Source organism: Mixophyes fleayi, chromosome 1, assembly GCF_038048845.1.
Source record: "Mixophyes fleayi isolate aMixFle1 chromosome 1, aMixFle1.hap1, whole genome shotgun sequence".
Classification (NCBI taxonomy): domain Eukaryota; kingdom Metazoa; phylum Chordata; class Amphibia; order Anura; family Limnodynastidae; genus Mixophyes; species Mixophyes fleayi.
Genome location: NC_134402.1, coordinates 12,661,878 through 12,680,700, shown reverse-complemented (window position 1 = coordinate 12,680,700; position 18,823 = coordinate 12,661,878). Strand labels below are relative to the sequence as shown.

Here is an 18,823-nt window from a genome sequence, read left to right as displayed (position 1 = left end):
AAAGTAAAAAGAGTTTGTTTGATGAATTGCACAGACGTTCCACCTAATTTCTGACACTAATAGTTTGACGTCTTCTTATACTTACAACAACTTTATTATTCTTTATTAAGTAATGACTGACAATAATCCAAAACACATGTGGTTTGGATTATTGTCGTTCATTGGCATGTATACATGTATGTTACTACCACCCACTAGATATTGGCTACTCAACAGTAGTTACTTATATGAGCAATTTTGTCATTGTCATCCAAGATCCCAAACAGCCAATAATAGAATTTAGTTATTTTGCAACACACCATTATATACATCTTAATAGTAGCTTTTCAGTTTAGACAATCATCATCATCATCACCATTTATTTATATAGCGCCACTAATTCTGCAGCGCTGTACAGAGAACTCGCTCACATCAGTCCCTGCCCCATTGGGGTTTACAGTCTAAATTCCCTAATACACACACACACACACACACACACACAGACAGAGACAGACACAGACTAGGGTCAAATTAGATAGCAGCCAATTAACCTACCAGTATGTTTTTGGAGTGTGGGAGGAGACTGGAGCACCCGGAGGAAACCCACGCAAACACGGGGAGAACATACAAACTCCTCACAGATAAGGCCATGGTCGGGAATTGAACTCATGACCCCAGTGCTGTGAGGCAGAAGTGCTAACCACTGAGCCACTATGCTGCCCATAGACAATCTGGTATTAACGCAGTTAATTGTTTTGCTATATTGCTTTATATCAAGGAGGGATACTTTGCTGATTACGTGCAGCAGTCTAGCTGAGTTTGATTTCTTGAGCGCACTGTGTTATCCATTCTTCTATTCTTAAAGCTTACTAAGTAAATAAACTGTGAAATAGAAGTGGATTTGTGTATATGTGGATAGGTCAAATGCGAGATTGTTATTACTGGATGCACTTAATATTCTAGGGCCTATAATTTATTGAGTTAGAACTTACTTGCTGAATCAGCATTATTTAAAGGTAGATAACCCCTTATTTTACTTTACTGGTACATGTTTATGACAGGGGTAGAGAGACTCTTAGGATTGGTCTTTCTTTGTATGTGGATCGTAAATTCTGTTATGATTAATTATTCACATTAAGGTTCACTATTAGTGCTTTGTATGTGGATTATTTGTTAATATTAAGTTTCGTCACTATTTGGGACGTTCTCAGTAATCAGAGGAATTATAATTAGTTTTGCATCTCATTGTTGAACAAAAACCCACCTTTAATAGTAATAACTTATATTATTTGTAAATACAGTTTTGTATGTGTCAGAAATAATCAATACTGGATATTAACCATTGATAGAGTGCACTCCAATACTCGGGGGTCTGTATGGGTCCATAAGAGATGATAAATTAAGAGTCTTACTAAAACTAAGACTTCAATAATGACGTTATAAGTTGTATTACTGCTTTATTTTTGCCATCAGATGTTCCAGGCGTTTGTTGCTGCTGTTCTCCATATTATGTGTTTTAACTTTGTGTATTAATTGCTAGGCAGGTATGAACTAAGCTTTGTAACGCTGCGTAATATGATTGCCGCTATATAAACATATAATAATAACACATGTTAATTATCTATATCAGTGTATCTGTGCCCGCTCTCCTTTGACTGGTTCTATGGTGGCTGTGATAAGTGAACGTGTTTAGAAGCTGTTTAGCATCCAGGTTGGCGTTTGCTGTAGAGAACGGTGATGCTATATCTGGAAATCAGGTCAGATTGATAGAAATATCTCCCAGCTGTGGATCTTACAGAGACATCTGCAGTCCAGCCAATGGGGTGTAAAGATCTGGCTCATACATCAGGCTGCCTGGAGGACCGGGCCAGACCCAGGAGCCAGGTAGCCCATGTGGCTAAGAACAGACTGATTTATGGGGGTCATTTCTATTTAGGCCACGCTGGCTCTTAGATACCACTGACTGGTTCCTGAATTCTGCATTATGTTGTCTATCCCTGGTTTATATTATATGTTGCCCTGTGAGTATAATTCATCTTTGTCTATATACTGACCGGCATTGTCCATAGCTGCTGGTATCTATATACTGAACGGCATTGCCCATAGCTGCTGGTATCTATATACTGAACGGCATTGTCCATAGCTGCTGGTATCTATATACTGAACGGCATTGTCCATAGCTGCTGGTATCTATATACTGAACGGCATTGTCCATAGCTGCTGGTATCTATATACTGAACGGCATTGTCCATGGCTGCTGGTATCTATATACTGAACGGCATTGTCCATAGCTGCTGGTATCTATATACTGAACGGCATTGCCCATAGCTGCTGGTATCTATATACTGAACGGCATTGTCCATAGCTGCTGGTATCTATATACTGACCGGCATTGCCCATAGCTGCTGGTATCTATATACTGACCGGCATTGTCCATAGCTGCTGGTATCTATATACTGAACGGCATTGCCCATAGCTGCTGGTATCTATATACTGAACGGCATTGTCCATAGCTGCTGGTATCTATATACTGACCGGAATTGCCCATAGCTGCTGGTATCTATATACTGACCGGCATTGTCCATGGCTGCCGGTATCTATATACTGAACGGCATTGCCCATAGCTGCTGGTATCTATATACTGACCGGCATTGTCCATAGCTGCTGGTATCTATATACTGAACGGCATTGCCCACAGCTGCTGGTATCTATATACTGAACGGCATTGTCCATAGCTGCTGGTATCTATATACTGAACGGCATTGTCCATAGCTGCTGGTATCTATATACTGAACGGCATTGCCCACAGCTGCTGGTATCTATATACTGACCGGCATTGTCCATAGCTGCTGGTATCTATATACTGAACGGCATTGCCCATAGCTGCTGGTATCTATATACTGAACGGCATTGTCCATAGCTGCTGGTATCTATATACTGACCGGCATTGTCCATAGCTGCTGGTATCTATATACTGAACGGCATTGCCCACAGCTGCTGGTATCTATATACTGAACGGCATTGCCCACAGCTGCTGGTATCTATATACTGAACGGCATTGCCCACAGCTGCTGGTATCTATATACTGAACGGCATTGTCCATAGCTGCTGGTATCTATATACTAGAGATGGTCACTGACCCCCGTGTTTTGGTTTTGGATTCGGTTTTGGATCTGGATTACCGTCGTGTTTTGGTTTTGGTTTTGGTTTTGCAAAACCTCCATTGCGTGTTTTGGTTTTGGTTTTGGTTTTGTTTGGTTTTGTTTTGCTATTTTTTGGGAAAATCCATGTTTTTGGGCCTAAATTAACCCAATTTAGTGCTCCAACTGTTTTAGAGACAAGTAATCTAATTGTTGAGGTAATAAATCATCCCAAAAAACAGTTTAATTCTTCGTTGGTAGGCCTATTCTACACACAAAACAGATTGTCTTCCTCTCCATCTATGCATATTGGCAATGCAGCCATCGTCTTTGAATGTATATTACACCCTACACTTATAGTTAAATATGTAAAGAAATGGAAAAAGCCAGTTTGGTTTCTGTCTCTCAAGGCCCCCCTCCACTTGTATAAAATACCAAAAAATTCAGCCATTATAGACTGTACAATATTAATTGACATGGAGAAAGCCAGTTTGGTTTCTGTCTCTCAAGGCCCCCCTCCACTTGTATAAAATACCCAAAAATTCAGCCATTATAGACTGTACAATATTAATTGACATGGAGAAAGCCAGTTTGGTTTCTGTCTCTCTAGGCCCCCCTCCACTTGTATAAAATACTAAAAAATTCAGCCATTATAGACTGTACAATATTAATTGACATGGAGAAAGCCAGTTTGGTTTCTGTCTCTCTAGGCCCCCCTCCACTTGTATAAAATACTAAAAAATTCAGCCATTATAGACTGTACAATATTAATTGACATGGAGAAAGCCAGTTTGGTTTCTGTCTCTCTAGGCCCCCCTCCACTTGTATAAAATACTAAAAAATTCAGCCATTATAGACTGTACAATATTAATTGACATGGAGAAAGCCAGTTTGGTTTCTGTCTCTCTAGGCCCCCCTCCACTTGTATAAAATACTAAAAAATTCAGCCATTATAGACTGTACAATATTAATTGACATGGAGAAAGCCAGTTTGGTTTCTGTCTCTCTAGGCCCCCCTCCACTTGTATAAAATACTAAAAAATTCAGCCATTATAGACTGTACAATATTATGAAAAATGGACAAAGCCAGTTTAGGGTCACTCTGTCTATGACACCCTACCCTTAAGGATAAATTGCCCTAACAGCAGCCTTTCAAGATGGTATGTGATATGGAAATGCCACAAGTCCCTTTCCTCTTTGGGGGTAGATTGCACCCTACACTTACATAGAAAGTTTTAAAAAGATGTTATCGGCATCATCTTCAGCTTCATCCTCACCCTCATCAGTGTTATCGTCATCATCACAGACTATCAATTCATCGCCGCTTGAATCCGCCATTAGAGAACAGTCAGTGCTTGCATGTCTTGGATGGTGAAGGCCTTCCTCGTGGAAGATGTAGTTCATTTTTATAAACATCATTTTCTCCACATTTTTGGGAAGTAACCTTCTACGGCGATCACTGACTAAGTTCCCTGCTGTGCTGAACACTCGTTCAGAGTACACACTGGAGGGTGGGCAGCTTAGGTATTGCAAAGCAAGTTTGTACATGGGTTTCCAAATAGCTTGCTTTTCTTCCCAGTAAGGAAAGGGACTGTCTGACATTTCCATATCAACTACCTCTTGAAAGTAATCCTCCACCATCCTTTGCATGTTTATACTCATATTGGATGGACTTATGGGCAAAGTGACACTTTTTTTTGAAAAATCCTTCAAACCAGCCCAGATGTTAAATTGTTCTCGTCTGCCCCCTGTGTCTTCCCTGCTTCTTTTTTGGAAATTTAATTTTTTACGAGCAACAGCTTGAGAAAGTGAAGGAGGACACGTCGTCAAGCCGAGGCCCAGTTCAGCGGCCAACTTGCTGAGCAATAGCTCCTTGCAAAAGTTCACATCTCGCTCATTTACAAGTAAAGACTCAATGTAGGTTTTAAACCTTGGATCAAGCACAGTGGCCAAAACGTACTGATCCGAGTTCAAGATCTTAATAACTCGAGGATCATTGTGAAGCGAATTAAGTACTTGATCGACAAGGCCAACATACTTTGCTGAATTGCTTGCTTTCAGCTCCTCCTTCATTTTCTCAAGCTGCTTTTCCAATAGTCTAATTAAAGGAATGACTTGGCTCAAACTAGCAGAGTCTGCACTGACCTCACATGTCACAACTTCAAATGGTTTCAGCACCTTGCACAGCACTGAAAGGATTCCCCACTGTGCAAGAGTGAAATACATCCCCCCTCCTTTCCCAATGTCATGACTTGTGCAATATGCTTGGATGGCTTTGCGCTGTTCCTCCATCCTCTGAAGCATGTACAGGGTGGAATTCCACCGAGTTACCACCTCTTGCTTAAGTTGGTGGCAGGGCAAGTTAAACTGCTCTTGGAGCTGCTGTAATCTCCTACATGCTGTGGCTGAATGCCTGAAATGGCCTGAAATTTTACGGGCCACCGAAAGCATCTCCTGCACCTCACGGTTGTTTCGTAGGAAGCTCTGCACCACCAAGTTGATGGTGTGAGCAAAACAGGGAATATGTTGGAAATCACCCAGCTGTAATGCTCGCACTATATTGTTGGCGTTATCTGAAATGACATACCCTGGGGAGAGTCCGAGTGGTATAAGCCATGCATCAATCACATCTCTCAGTTTGCGTAACAAATTGTCAGCCGTATGCCTGTTAGTGAAGCCGGTGATACAAAGAGTGGCCTGCCTGTGACAAATGTTACGTAGTGGTGTACATGCTGCTGCTGTTCCTGCTGGTGAAGGTGAATGACCAACCCAGTGGGCTGTCACAGTCATATAGTCTTTGGTTTGGCCACTTCCACTTGTCCACATATCTGTGGTTAAGTGAACAGTGGGCAGAATGGCATTTTTCAGCGCAATCTCTACATTTTTACACACTTTTTGGTATAGTTGTGGAATAGCTTTACGGGAGAAATGGTGTCGCGATGGAATTCTGTAACGCGGACACAAAACCTCAATTAACTGTGAAAAACCAGCTGCGTTTATGGTGGAGATTGGACGCAGATCTAACACTAACATTGCAGCCATGGCGTCTGTGATTCGCTTGGCGACTGGGTGACTGCTGTCATATTTGCTTCCCCTCGCAAAGGATTGTTTCACAGTTAATTGCTGAAATGTAGGACTGCTCATTTTATTCACCTGCCTCTGGGATGACGATTCACCCCCAGCAGCAGCAACAGCAGCAGCAGGACTAACGCTTTCTTCAGAGGAATCAATAATAGTGCCGGAGTCATCCAGCCTTAAGTGGGATGCCGGGCTCACTCCGAGCGCTACTGAGGATATTGATGAGGATGGTGTGGTGGGTGTATTTTGTGGCCGTCGGTATGTCGGTGAGCGGAGGGTCTTAGCTGATGAGGGAGTGCTTGTATTCTTTTGGGAAGAACTTTCAGCTTTTCCCAACACTTTGCCATGAACTCTCGTTAAATGGCGTAACATAGACGAGGTTCCAAGATGGTTAAGGTCCCTCCCTCGACTGACTGTGGCTTCACATACACTACAAATGGCTATACAATTGTTGTCTGGATTTGGGTAGAAATAATTCCACACATAAGAAGTGGATTTTTTTGTTTTATGCCCAGGCATGACAATGGCCTTTTTCTTGTCACGTGCCAGAACTGCTGCCACTGGTGCAGGACTTACACAAACAACCTCATCCTCATCAACATCCTCATTAGCGCCCTCGTCGCCTACACAAATCTCCCCCTCATCCTCTTCTAATTCCAAAGTGGCATCCTCAATTTGGGTATCACCGGCTACACTCGGGCTATTAAGGCACACATCAGCAGAATGCTCACGATTAGACATCCCACTGTTGGATGGACTCTCCACAGGGATTGTTGTCATTTGTGAATCAGAGCAAATATTCTCCTGTAATGCCTCACTGGTATCTTGCAGCTCAGCTTTGACGCGTAACAGTAGTTGTGCACCAATTGTAGGCTGGGTAACTTTTTGGGATCTGCCACTAATAGCCAAAGGTGAAGGCCTCATTCTCTCTTTGCCACTGCGTGTGTAGAATGGCATGCTTGCAATTTTTTTTTTATCGTCACTTAACTTTTGCTCAGTTACACTTCGTTTTCGCTTCAATACAGTAAATTTTTTTTTGGTTTTTGTTTTTTGCACTAATTTGAAAACACTCTGTTGTTTGACATCGCCTTGGCCAGATGACGTACTGGGAACACTAACATCAGGACTGGTGACAGAACCTGGTTGCTCATTTAGATCATATGTGGACTGCTTTGAATCCATTGCGTAGATACTGCTGACAGATATGACTTTTGACAGCCAGAAATATTAATGCACAATTAGGGAGGACACCCCAAAAACACAGAGGAGTGCTAAAATTTATTGAGTAGATACTGCTGACAGATATGACTTTTGACAGCCAGAAATATTAATGCACAATTAGAGAGGACACCCCAAAAACACTGAGGAGTGCTTAAAATTATTGAGTAGATACTGCTGACAGATATGACTTTTGACAGCCAGAAATATTAATGCACAATTAGAGAGGACACCCCAAAAACACTGAGGAGTGCTTAAAATTATTGAGTAGATACTGCTGACAGATATGACTTTTGACAGCCAGAAATATTAATGCACAATTAGAGAGGACACCCCAAAAACACTGAGGAGTGCTAACATTTATTGAGTAGATACTGCTGACAGATATGACTTTTGACAGCCAGAAATATTAATGCACAATTAGGGAGGACACCCCAAAAACACAGAGGAGTGCTAAAATTTATTGAGTAGATACTGCTGACAGATATGACTTTTGACAGCCAGAAATATTAATGCACAATTAGAGAGGACACCCCAAAAACACTGAGGAGTGCTTAAAATTATTGAGTAGATACTGCTGACAGATATGACTTTTGACAGCCAGAAATATTAATGCACAATTAGAGAGGACACCCCAAAAACACTGAGGAGTGCTAACATTTATTGAGTAGATACTGCTGACAGATATGACTTTTGACAGCCAGAAATATTAATGCACAATTAGGGAGGACACCCCAAAAACACAGAGGAGTGCTAAAATTTATTGAGTAGATACTGCTGACAGATATGACTTTTGACAGCCAGAAATATTAATGCACAATTAGAGAGGACACCCCAAAAACACTGAGGAGTGCTTAAAATTATTGAGTAGATACTGCTGACAGATATGACTTTTGACAGCCAGAAATATTAATGCACAATTAGAGAGGACACCCCAAAAACACTGAGGAGTGCTAACATTTATTGAGTAGATACTGCTGACAGATATGACTTTTGACAGCCAGAAATATTAATGCACAATTAGAGAGGACACCCCAAAAACACTGAGGAGTGCTTAAAATTATTGAGTAGATACTGCTGACAGATATGACTTTTGACAGCCAGAAATATTAATGCACAATTAGGGAGGACACCCCAAAAACACAGAGGAGTGCTAAAATTTATTGAGTAGATACTGCTGACAGATATGACTTTTGACAGCCAGAAATATTAATGCACAATTAGAGAGGACACCCCAAAAACACTGAGGAGTGCTTAAAATTATTGAGTAGATACTGCTGACAGATATGACTTTTGACAGCCAGAAATATTAATGCACAATTAGAGAGGACACCCCAAAAACACTGAGGAGTGCTTAAAATTATTGAGTAGATACTGCTGACAGATATGACTTTTGACAGCCAGAAATATTAATGCACAATTAGAGAGGACACCCCAAAAACACTGAGGAGTGCTAACATTTATTGAGTAGATACTGCTGACAGATATGACTTTTGACAGCCAGAAATATTAATGCACAATTATGGGGGACAACCCAAAAGCGCTGGGGAGTGCCAAATATGAAGAAAAAATAATAAACCTCTATCCTCCTCTCTGCACTAGCGATTTTGGTTAGAGCAATTGCAAGAACAATATTGTATTCTTTCTCTGTCCCTGCTCTAATTAGCCTATGACTACACCCTGCTCTCTCCCTCTGTCAAATGGCGATGGATTGCTGTGGAGGCGTGTATTTATAAAGTTGAAGTATCGCGAGAACCGAGTCCCGAGATCCGACGACGTCACAATGACGTTCGGCCTCGATTTGGATTCGGAATTGGCGGGAGAGTACCGAGCTGCTCAGCTCGGTACTCGGATACCCAAAGTTCGGGTGGGTTCGGTTCTCGGAGAACCGGACCCGCCCATCTCTACTATATACTGAACGGCATTGCCCACAGCTGCTGGTATCTATATACTGAACGGCATTGCCCACAGCTGCTGGTATCTATATACTGAACGGCATTGCCCACAGCTGCTGGTATCTATATACTGAACGGCATTGTTCATGGCTGCTGGTATCTATATACTGACCGGCATTGCCCATAGCTGCTGGTATCTATATACTGACCGGCATTGTCCACGGCTGCTGGTATCTATATACTGAACGGCATTGTCCATGGCTGCTGGTATCTATATACTCACCGGCATTGCCCATAGCTGCTGGTATCTATATACTGAACGGCATTGCCCATAGCTGCCGGTATCTATATACTGAACGGCATTGCCCATAGCTGCCGGTATCTATATACTGAACGGCATTGCCCATAGCTGCCGGTATCTATATACTGAACGGCATTGTCCATAGCTGCTGGTATCTATATACTGAACGGCATTGCCCATAGCTGCCGGTATCTATATACTGAACGGCATTGCCCATAGCTGCCGGTATCTATATACTGAACGGCATTGTCCATAGCTGCTGGTATCTATATACTGAACGGCATTGACTATAGCTGCTGGTATCTATATACTGAACGGCATTGCCCATAGCTGCTGGTATCTATATACTGAACGGCATTGCCCATAGCTGCTGGTATCTATATACTGAACGGCATTGTCCATAGCTGCTCGTATCTATATACTGAACGGCATTGTCCATAGCTGCTCGTATTTATATACTGAACGGCATTGTCCATAGCTGCTCGTATCTATATACTGAACGGCATTGTCCATAGCTGCTCATATCTATATACTGAACGGCATTGTCCATAGCTGCTCGTACCTATATACTGAACGGCATTGTCCATAGCTGCTCGTACCTATATACTGAACGGCATTGCCCATAGCTGCTCGTATCTATATACTGAACGGCATTGTCCATAGCTGCTCGTACCTATATACTGAACGGCATTGTCCATAGCTGCTGGTATCTATATACTGAACGGCATTGTCCATAGCTGCTGGTATCTATATACTGAACGGCATTGTCCATAGCTGCCCGTATCTATATACTGAACGGCATTGTCCATAGCTGCCGGTATCTATATACTGAACGGCATTGTCCATAGCCGCTGGTATCTATATACTGAACGGCATTGTCCATAGCCGCTGGTATCTATATACTGAACGGCATTGTCCATAGCTGCTGGTATCTATATACTGAACGGCATTGTCCATAGCTGCTGGTATCTATATACTGAACGGCATTGCCCACAGCTGCTCGTATTTGTTTTATAAGATACTAATTCAAAAGCAAAATAATGTAAATTCTAACAGTTTGGTGAACATGTAGTTATGGGAGAAGCTTTGCAAGGTCCTAGTAAGGCCCATCGGGGTCACGGAGGGGAGAGTGTGAATGGGAATCTATGAGACCACGATCCCGGCATCTTCTGGCTTATTGTCCGTTTCAGAGAGTGATCACCATTGATAAGAGATGCTGTATGATTAGGTGATAGGTGAGATATAACCAGACGTGTACGTGCCAGTGTGTTGTTGTGGTATTTATAGACCCAAAGTACAGGCCAGTAAATGTGTTTATTGAGGTATTCTCAGACCTCTCCCACGATCTGCACCATTTACTGGCTGCTCTGTCACAGGGCACTGTACATACTGTGTAATCCAATCCTCTGGGTGTGTGTGTATGTATATACATACATACATACATACATACATACATACATACATACATACACACACACCAGGCCGCCAAGCCCATATAGGCCATCGAAGCATATCTGACTGAAGCATCCCCAGCTTTGAATCGGGTGTGGGGATAGGACAACCTGCAGCCAATCAGATCATTGTAATCTGCACAGCAGCACAGATTATGTTAGGAGATTACGTCTCGCTGCCTCCCACATATCTTGTGGTGCATGTGACAGGGGCAGTGACATGATGTGAGGAGGGGAATGGAGGCAGCAGGAAGCCACAGACTGAGAGTTATATAGCGGAAGGAGCAGGATCCCCCAGCAGCACAGAGTATATCAGGAGATGAGTGATGTGTTAGTGAGGACAGGGCTGCATGTGACAGGGGCAGTGACATGATGTGAGGAGGGGAATGGAGGCAGCAGGAAGCACAGACTGAGAGTTATATAGTGGAAGGAGCAGGATCCCCCAGCAGCACAGAGTATATCAGGAGATGAGTGATGTGTTAGAGAGGACAGGGCTGCATGTGACAGGGGCAGTGACATGATATGAGGAGGGGAATGGAGGCAGCAGGAAGCACAGACTGAGAGTTATATAGTGGAAGGAGCAGGGTCCCCAGCAGCACAGAGTATATCAGGAGATGAGTGATGTGTTAGAGAGGACAGGGCTGCATGTGACAGGGGCAGTGACATGATGTGAGGAGGGGAATGGAGGCAGCAGGAAGCACAGACTGAGAGTTATATAGTGGAAGGAGCAGGATCCCCCAGCAGCACAGAGTATATCAGGAGATGAGTGATGTGTTAGAGAGGACAGGGCTGCATGTGACAGGGGCAGTGACATGATGTGAGGAGGGGAATGGAGGCAGCAGGAAGCCACAGACTGAGAGTTGTATAGTGGAAGGAGCAGGGTCCCCAGCAGCACAGAGTATATCAGGAGATGAGTGATGTGTTAGAGAGGACAGGGCTGCATGTGACAGGGGCAGTGACATGATGTGAGGAGGGGAATGGAGGCAGCAGGAAGCACAGACTGAGAGTTATATAGTGGAAGGAGCAGGATCCCCCAGCAGCACAGAGTATATCAGGAGATGAGTGATGTGTTAGTGAGGACAGGGCTGCATGTGACAGGGGCAGTGACATGATGTGAGGAGGGGAATGGAGGCAGCAGGAAGCCACAGACTGAGAGTTATATAGTGGAAGGAGCAGGATCCCCAGCAGCACAGAGTATATCAGGAGATGAGTGATGTGTTAGTGAGGACAGGGCTGCATGTGACAGGGGCAGTGACATGATGTGAGGAGGGGAATGGAGGCAGCAGGAAGCCACAGACTGAGAGTTATATAGTGGAAGGAGCAGGGTACCCAGCAGCACAGAGTATTGATGTCAAGCTCCTTTCAAAACGGTGCATGAAGATTGTGAGTGTCAGATGCATCTCTTTATAATGTGAATGTTTTACATCCAACTTTTAAGTTTACATTATTCCTGTGTCATATATTGGTTGATCTTAACACACCCTGTATTGCACAGTCTAATACTCCTTGTTCTTCCTTACTGTATTGAATGAATTGAAAGCTCTTCCAGAATTTATTCTGTGCTTGTTTTGAAGAAGTTAATAGAACCTTTTGTTGGAACGTTGTATATGTAGTTCTATGTGCTGTAATCCATCTTTCCCAGATACTGCGACCTTTGTTCTATAGTAGGGTGCACTCTGTAGTGTAGTTACAACATATCTAATAAATATGAACAGCAATTTGCTGCCCCCACCAGAGGAGAGAGTCCGCCTGTAGCTTCATTCTGTGGTTGATGTTAATGTACATTACTTGTGCAATTTAATGACCCGCATCCTGTTTTGTGTTTTTCAGAGCACGTTCTATGGCAGATTTCGACACTTTCTGGACATCATTGATCCGCGCACACTTTTTGTAACAGAGGTATTGCTGTCTTGTTACTTATATATTGTATTAATAAACACAAAGGGCCTCATTTAGAGGCCCTGAACGTATGTGTAAAAATTCTGTCTCAAAAGCGAGTACGCGTGTATTTTGGGCTGCTTGTGTCCCACTTCAAACACCAAACATCACAGTGTTTCTGCATCAGACGTACAAGTACATGTACGTATGTGTCAGTGTTATTAGTAAATGCAGATGCTGCATCACCAGACCGGTGAACAATATAATGTAATGACGTCTCAGGTACACAGGAGAGAATAGTGACCCGGCCGTAAGAGTTGCACTTTTCATATAAAATGTAATAAAATACAAACAGGCCTAAATCCACCATTTAGTGCTTTATAAATCCAGTGGGCACCTTTCTGCAGTACTCCAAATGACAAATAAGAAATGTGATAGAGTAAAGCTGTAATATTAATGAATGAAGTAGGAGGGGTCAGTACATAAACAGCCAATAAGAAGCGTCTAGATACTGGTCCAGCCCACAAGGAGCATATCTGTGCCCAAGTCTCATTAAGTCGCATCTATTGAGGGATGTACAAGTTATGTTTCCTTTTTGCGTATACTTCCCTGTCTGATAATTGGACAGAAAGAAGAACAAGAGAGCCAGCATGCCATTTATCATTTATTATTCCAGCGTACAAATAGTTGTGTCTGAGTGAGCAAGACGCACGGTGTCCCTAGCGCTGCGTTATGTTTCCTGAACACTAACGCGTTTCGCCTCAATAAAAACTTTTCAAATGTCTCAATGTTGATACAAACACCAATTTTATGTCTGTTACATTCTGTGTTCTAATCTAATTCGTGAGGCATCGAATAATAAAGTGCTGTCTTTTAGTTATTATAATATTGGATGGAGGGGACAACATCTCATTTGACAGCTGCTTTATCTTTATACAGTTCCTCTATACACCTTTACATAATGTATCATTATTTAGTACCTGAACCCGATTCCTTTTCTTTATACATTATAAATACAAACATCATCATCATCATCACCATTTATTTATATAGCGCCACTAATTCCGCAGCGCTGTACAGAGAACTCATTCACATCAGTCCCTGCCCCATTGGAGCTTACAGTCTAAATTCCCTAACATACACACACACACACACACACACACACACACACACACACAGAGAGAGACTAGGGTCAATTTTGATAGCAGCCAATTAACCTACTATTTTTAGTATGTTTTTGGAGTGTGGGAGGAAACCGGAGCACCCGGAGGAAACCCACACAAACACGGGGAGAACATACAAACTCCACACAGATAAGGCCATGGTCAGGAATTGAACTCATGACCCTAGCGCTGTGAGGCAGAAGTGCTAGCCACTGAGCCACCGTGCTGCCCATATGCATATATAACTTTAATAACCAAATGACTTAAAACAAGACGATGATTTCTATATATGGTAATTCATCTCCCTATATTATGGCGGTCGCTGTAGTCATTACTTCTTCTCGGCTACAGTAGACAGTACTGTACCAGGTATTTCAGAGATGGTAATCACAGCCTCTCTGACGGGTATTCCCTGTGACTCCCTCCACAACCTACAGACGGAGCCTCTTGTCTATTTCCTAAAATGTGCGATGGTAAAATCATTGGGGTTATACTTTTAATTGAACTTTAATTAAGCTCCACCAGGAAAACCAAGTGGGCACAGCATATATTTTTAACGGGGTTAATATATTCAATGTGACATTGACTGAGACAGTCTGTTAACACACAGTAGGACACTTTTCATTAAGGCCAGCAGGGTGCTGCTCGATAATGTGACGACAAGGTGGAAACTGACACAATGGGAACGTGAACTTTACAATAATTGTGCTGATTGGAACCAAACGAGCCGTGTATTCTGTCCATCTTATACCAATGTAGACGTAGAGCCGCTGCTTGTGTGACTGTGCATAGACGGGAAGAGGGAATGTGTGCGTGTGGGTAGAGAGACAGAGAGGATGGAGTTAGAGGATGGTAAGTGGGCAGATTTGGAATAGGGCAGGAGGACAGGGACGGTGAAAGTTCAAGTAGTGGATGGTAAGTGGGCAGGTTTGGAATAGGGCAGGGGGACAGGGACGGAGAATGTTCAAGTAGTGGATGGTAGGGGGGCAGGTTTGAAATAGGGCATGGGGACAGGGACGGAGAAGGTTCAAGTAGCGGATGGTAGGAGGGCAGGTTTGGAATAGGGCAGGGGGACAGGGACGGAGAAGGTTCAAGAAGCGGATGGTAGGGGGGCAGGTTTGGAATAGGGCAGGGGGACAGGGACGGAGAAGGTTCAAGTAGTTGATGGTAGGGAGGCAGGTTTGGAATAGAGCAGTGGGACAGAGATGGGGAAGGTTCAATTAGCGGATGGTAGGGGGGCAGGTTTGGAATAGGGCAGGGGGACAGGGACAGAGAAGGTTCAAATAACGGATGGTAGGGGGGCAGGTTTGGAATAGGGCAGGGGGACAGGGATGGAGAAGGTTCAAGTAGCGGATGGTAGGGGGGCAGGTTTGGAATAGGGCAGGGGGACAGGGACGGGGAAGGTTCAAGTAGTGGATGGTAGGGGGGCAGGTTTGGAATAGGGCAGGGGGATAGGGATGGAGAAGGTTCAAGTAGCGGATAGTAATTGCAGTAGGTTTGAAAGAGGGCAGTTTGAGGGAAGAAGGACAGATAAGGATGAACAGTTGGATGTGTACACGGTGAGCCTGTCTGCTATATAGCAAAATCACAGCGTATTTAATATGAAGCTATGCTCCGCTTCTATTGGTTGTCTTATGACTAGCGGTGGAGAAGATTTAGGAACGGTCCGCCTGTGCTGATTTGTTCCCTGTGCAGGGCTGTGTTGGTTCCAGCACTGGGATTACATGCACGACGACGGCTGAGTGTTAGTCTGTGTTGTTATAGTAACTATTGACAATCGGGGAGAGAATGGAGAGTGGCCTGAAAGGAAATTCCAGTGTCCTGAAGTTTGTGAACGTCTTATTTCCTCATATAAGAGAGGGCTCTTTCACGCTCCTGTAACTCTGTAGAGAAAGATTTCACTTGTTTATATTAAGAGAGCCCTGCTGGTAGCCCATGGCAGATTATAAGAATCCTGTAATGACAATATGAGGCTGCCTTCCTCCCCTTCCCTCACTGATGTGTACAGAAACGTGTCTAATCGCCCAATCTGCCTCAGGTCCTGCGGTGACTCTCCGCTGGTATGTATGTATATGGTCGCCCCTAAAGTGAGGTCCACTGTCCTAAAATCAGTCTTTCAGGCTTAACAGAGGGAATGCAAATGAACCCTCATGTAATATGCTGTTTAATCATCATTTATTTATATAGCGCCACTAATTCCGCAGCGCTGTACAGAGAACTCACTCACATCAGTCCCTGCTCCATGCAAGCTTACAGTCTAAATTACCTAACACACACACACACACACACACATTGACACACACACAGACAGAGAGAGAGAGACTAAAGTCAATTTTGATAGCAGCCAATTAACCTACCAGTAGGTTTTTGGATTGTGGGAGGAAACCAGAGCACCCAGAGGAAACCCACACAAACACAGGGAGAACATACAAATTCCACACAGATAAGGCCATGGTCGGGATTTGGACTCATGACCCCAGTGCTGTGAGGCAGAAGTGCTAACCATTGAGCCACCATGGAAATCCTTACAAGAAGTGCTGTGACCTATCAGGTACATTTGAAACCTTTATTCACAGTTCCTAGTTTGGTTCTGTATCCCATTGTGCGTTTTCCCATTGGGGCCTGGTTTCCGGTAGGTGTGCCTGGTACGGCGCCTGCCGCAAATATGATCTGAAATCCTCACCGGTCCCCGGCATCACTGCTGGCTTCTCTCTGCACTCGAGATTACGTGTTAATTGAAAGAAAGTGACGAGTTTTCTGGAGTCTGATGTTCCTCCCACATAAAGTATGTGTATTATTGTCTGTCAATGATTACATCTTGCCTCATCAATCTAACGGACTTCTGGACGGGTGCCAAGACGTAAACACAAGCAGGAGAATCGCTGACGCTTTCCCCACGGAAGAAAGTGCCGCACATCCTTTTTTCTTTCTTTCTTTTATTGGGAGAAGTTTGTTTTTACTTGTGCAAACTGCTGTTTCATCACACAAACCGATGTCGCATTATGTTCTCGCCATGTGTCATCCAAACACTTTTTTATATATATTTTTTTTCTCTTTTAAATAACCTAATTATTACAATGAAAGGATAAGCTGCCAGGAAGAGCGACCTGTAGACTTGTCGGCGGCAGTGAAAGCGTTAAACGCCGGCAGTCATGGGGTTAAGCCTGGCTGCGCTTTGAAGTGTCCGCGTGGACAGGTGTTGCAGTGTTATTCATGACAAGAACGCAGATTATCTTCTCCCGTTTCTTAAACAAAACTCTTTATCTGCTGGATCTCAATACATTCCTCAGTGATTGCTTATCTCAAAGTAATCATGTGTTGCTATACATCATATTTATATTCTTGGGGCAGTAAATGGCCTATGATTTTTCTGTGCTGGGCTGTATAAATGTCAACCGTCATCGTCAGGGAATTGGCTGGTTACATTCAACAGTTGTGCAATTAACACCCAACTAGAACCCAAATAGTTGTTCATTGAGCGTACCTTTATCTTTTCAGTCTTGCTCTCTCGGATGTCCCTAGTTTTGTGGTGGGTGGGAATAGAATAACCTGTAGCTAATCGGATTGCCAGAATGATCAGAGCAGCGCAAAGCATTTCAGGAAGGTTCTGCCCTTGCTGGGAGGCTGTGTCCTCCTGTGTAGTACGATTAGCGAGGATGGGGATGTGAGGAGCGAAAGGGAGGTAGCAGGAAGCCACAGACTGAGAGTGGAAGGAGCAAGGCATCCCCCCAACAATGTATAGTGGTGATGTGAGAATCACTGGGGTCATGAGTTTGATTCCCGACCATGGCCTTATCTGTGAGGAGTTTGTATGTTCTCCCCGTGTTTGCGTGGGTTTCCTCTGGGTGCTCTGGTTTCCTCCCACATTCCAAAAACATACTGGTAGGTTAATTGGCTGCTATCTAAATTGACCCTAGTCTGTCTGTCTGTGTGTGTCTGTGTGTGTGTGTGTGTGTGTTAGGGAATTTAGACTGTAAGCTCCAATGGGGCAGGGACTGATGTGAGCGAGTTCTCTGTACAGCGCTGCAGAATCAGTGGCGCTATATAAATATATGGTGATGATGATGATCCTTTCACACTGATGCAGGAGGATTGTGGACGCACCTCTATGTATAACAAAGCTCATACATTCAGCTTGAGGAGTGAGGGAATTGAATCCTTTAAATGGGCAGCTAAAGTGGAATTAACCCCCCCCCCCCTCCCCCAGCAAAAATCATTGAAACATGTATGTAAAGTGCTGACCATACAATCTTGACTCATATTTAGAATCCTATAAGGATCCTATTATGCACAATCACAATCATTTTAGGAGAATTTCTTTAAATCCCAGCAGCCATCCTGGTGGGGTCTGTGACATCACAGCGCTGTGCACAGTGATCTAGGCAGTAACCTGCACCTCCCACCCACAGCGATGAGCACAGTGATCTAGGCAGTAACCTGCACCTCCCACCCACAGTGCTGTGCACAGTGATCTAGGCAGTAACCTGCACCTCCCACCCACAGCACTGTGCACAGTGATCTAGGCAGTAACCTGCACCTCCCACCCACAGCGATGAGCACAGTGATCTAGGCAGTAACCTGCACTTCCCACCCACAGCACTGAGCGCAGTGATCTAGGCAGTAACCTGCACCTCCCACCCACAGCGCTGTGCACAGTGATCTAGGCAGTAACCTGCACCTCCCACCCACAGCGCTGTGCACAGTGATCTAGGCAGTAACC

General features: G+C 43.8%; 1 protein-coding gene across 2 annotated transcripts in view; it reads left to right on the top strand.

Annotated features, from left to right (window-relative positions):
* Positions 1-18,823, top strand: part of SFXN5 (sideroflexin 5) — a 185,600-nt gene that overhangs the window by 13,497 nt on the left and 153,280 nt on the right. For both annotated transcript variants that reach the window (XR_012679705.1, XM_075189508.1), the window contains exon 2: positions 12,893-12,961. Coding sequence is in view for 1 of the 2 variants with exons in the window: in XM_075189508.1 (XP_075045609.1) it covers positions 12,893-12,961 (69 nt within the window). In the remaining variant the exon portion in view is untranslated. The remainder of the gene's footprint in view (positions 1-12,892; positions 12,962-18,823) is intronic.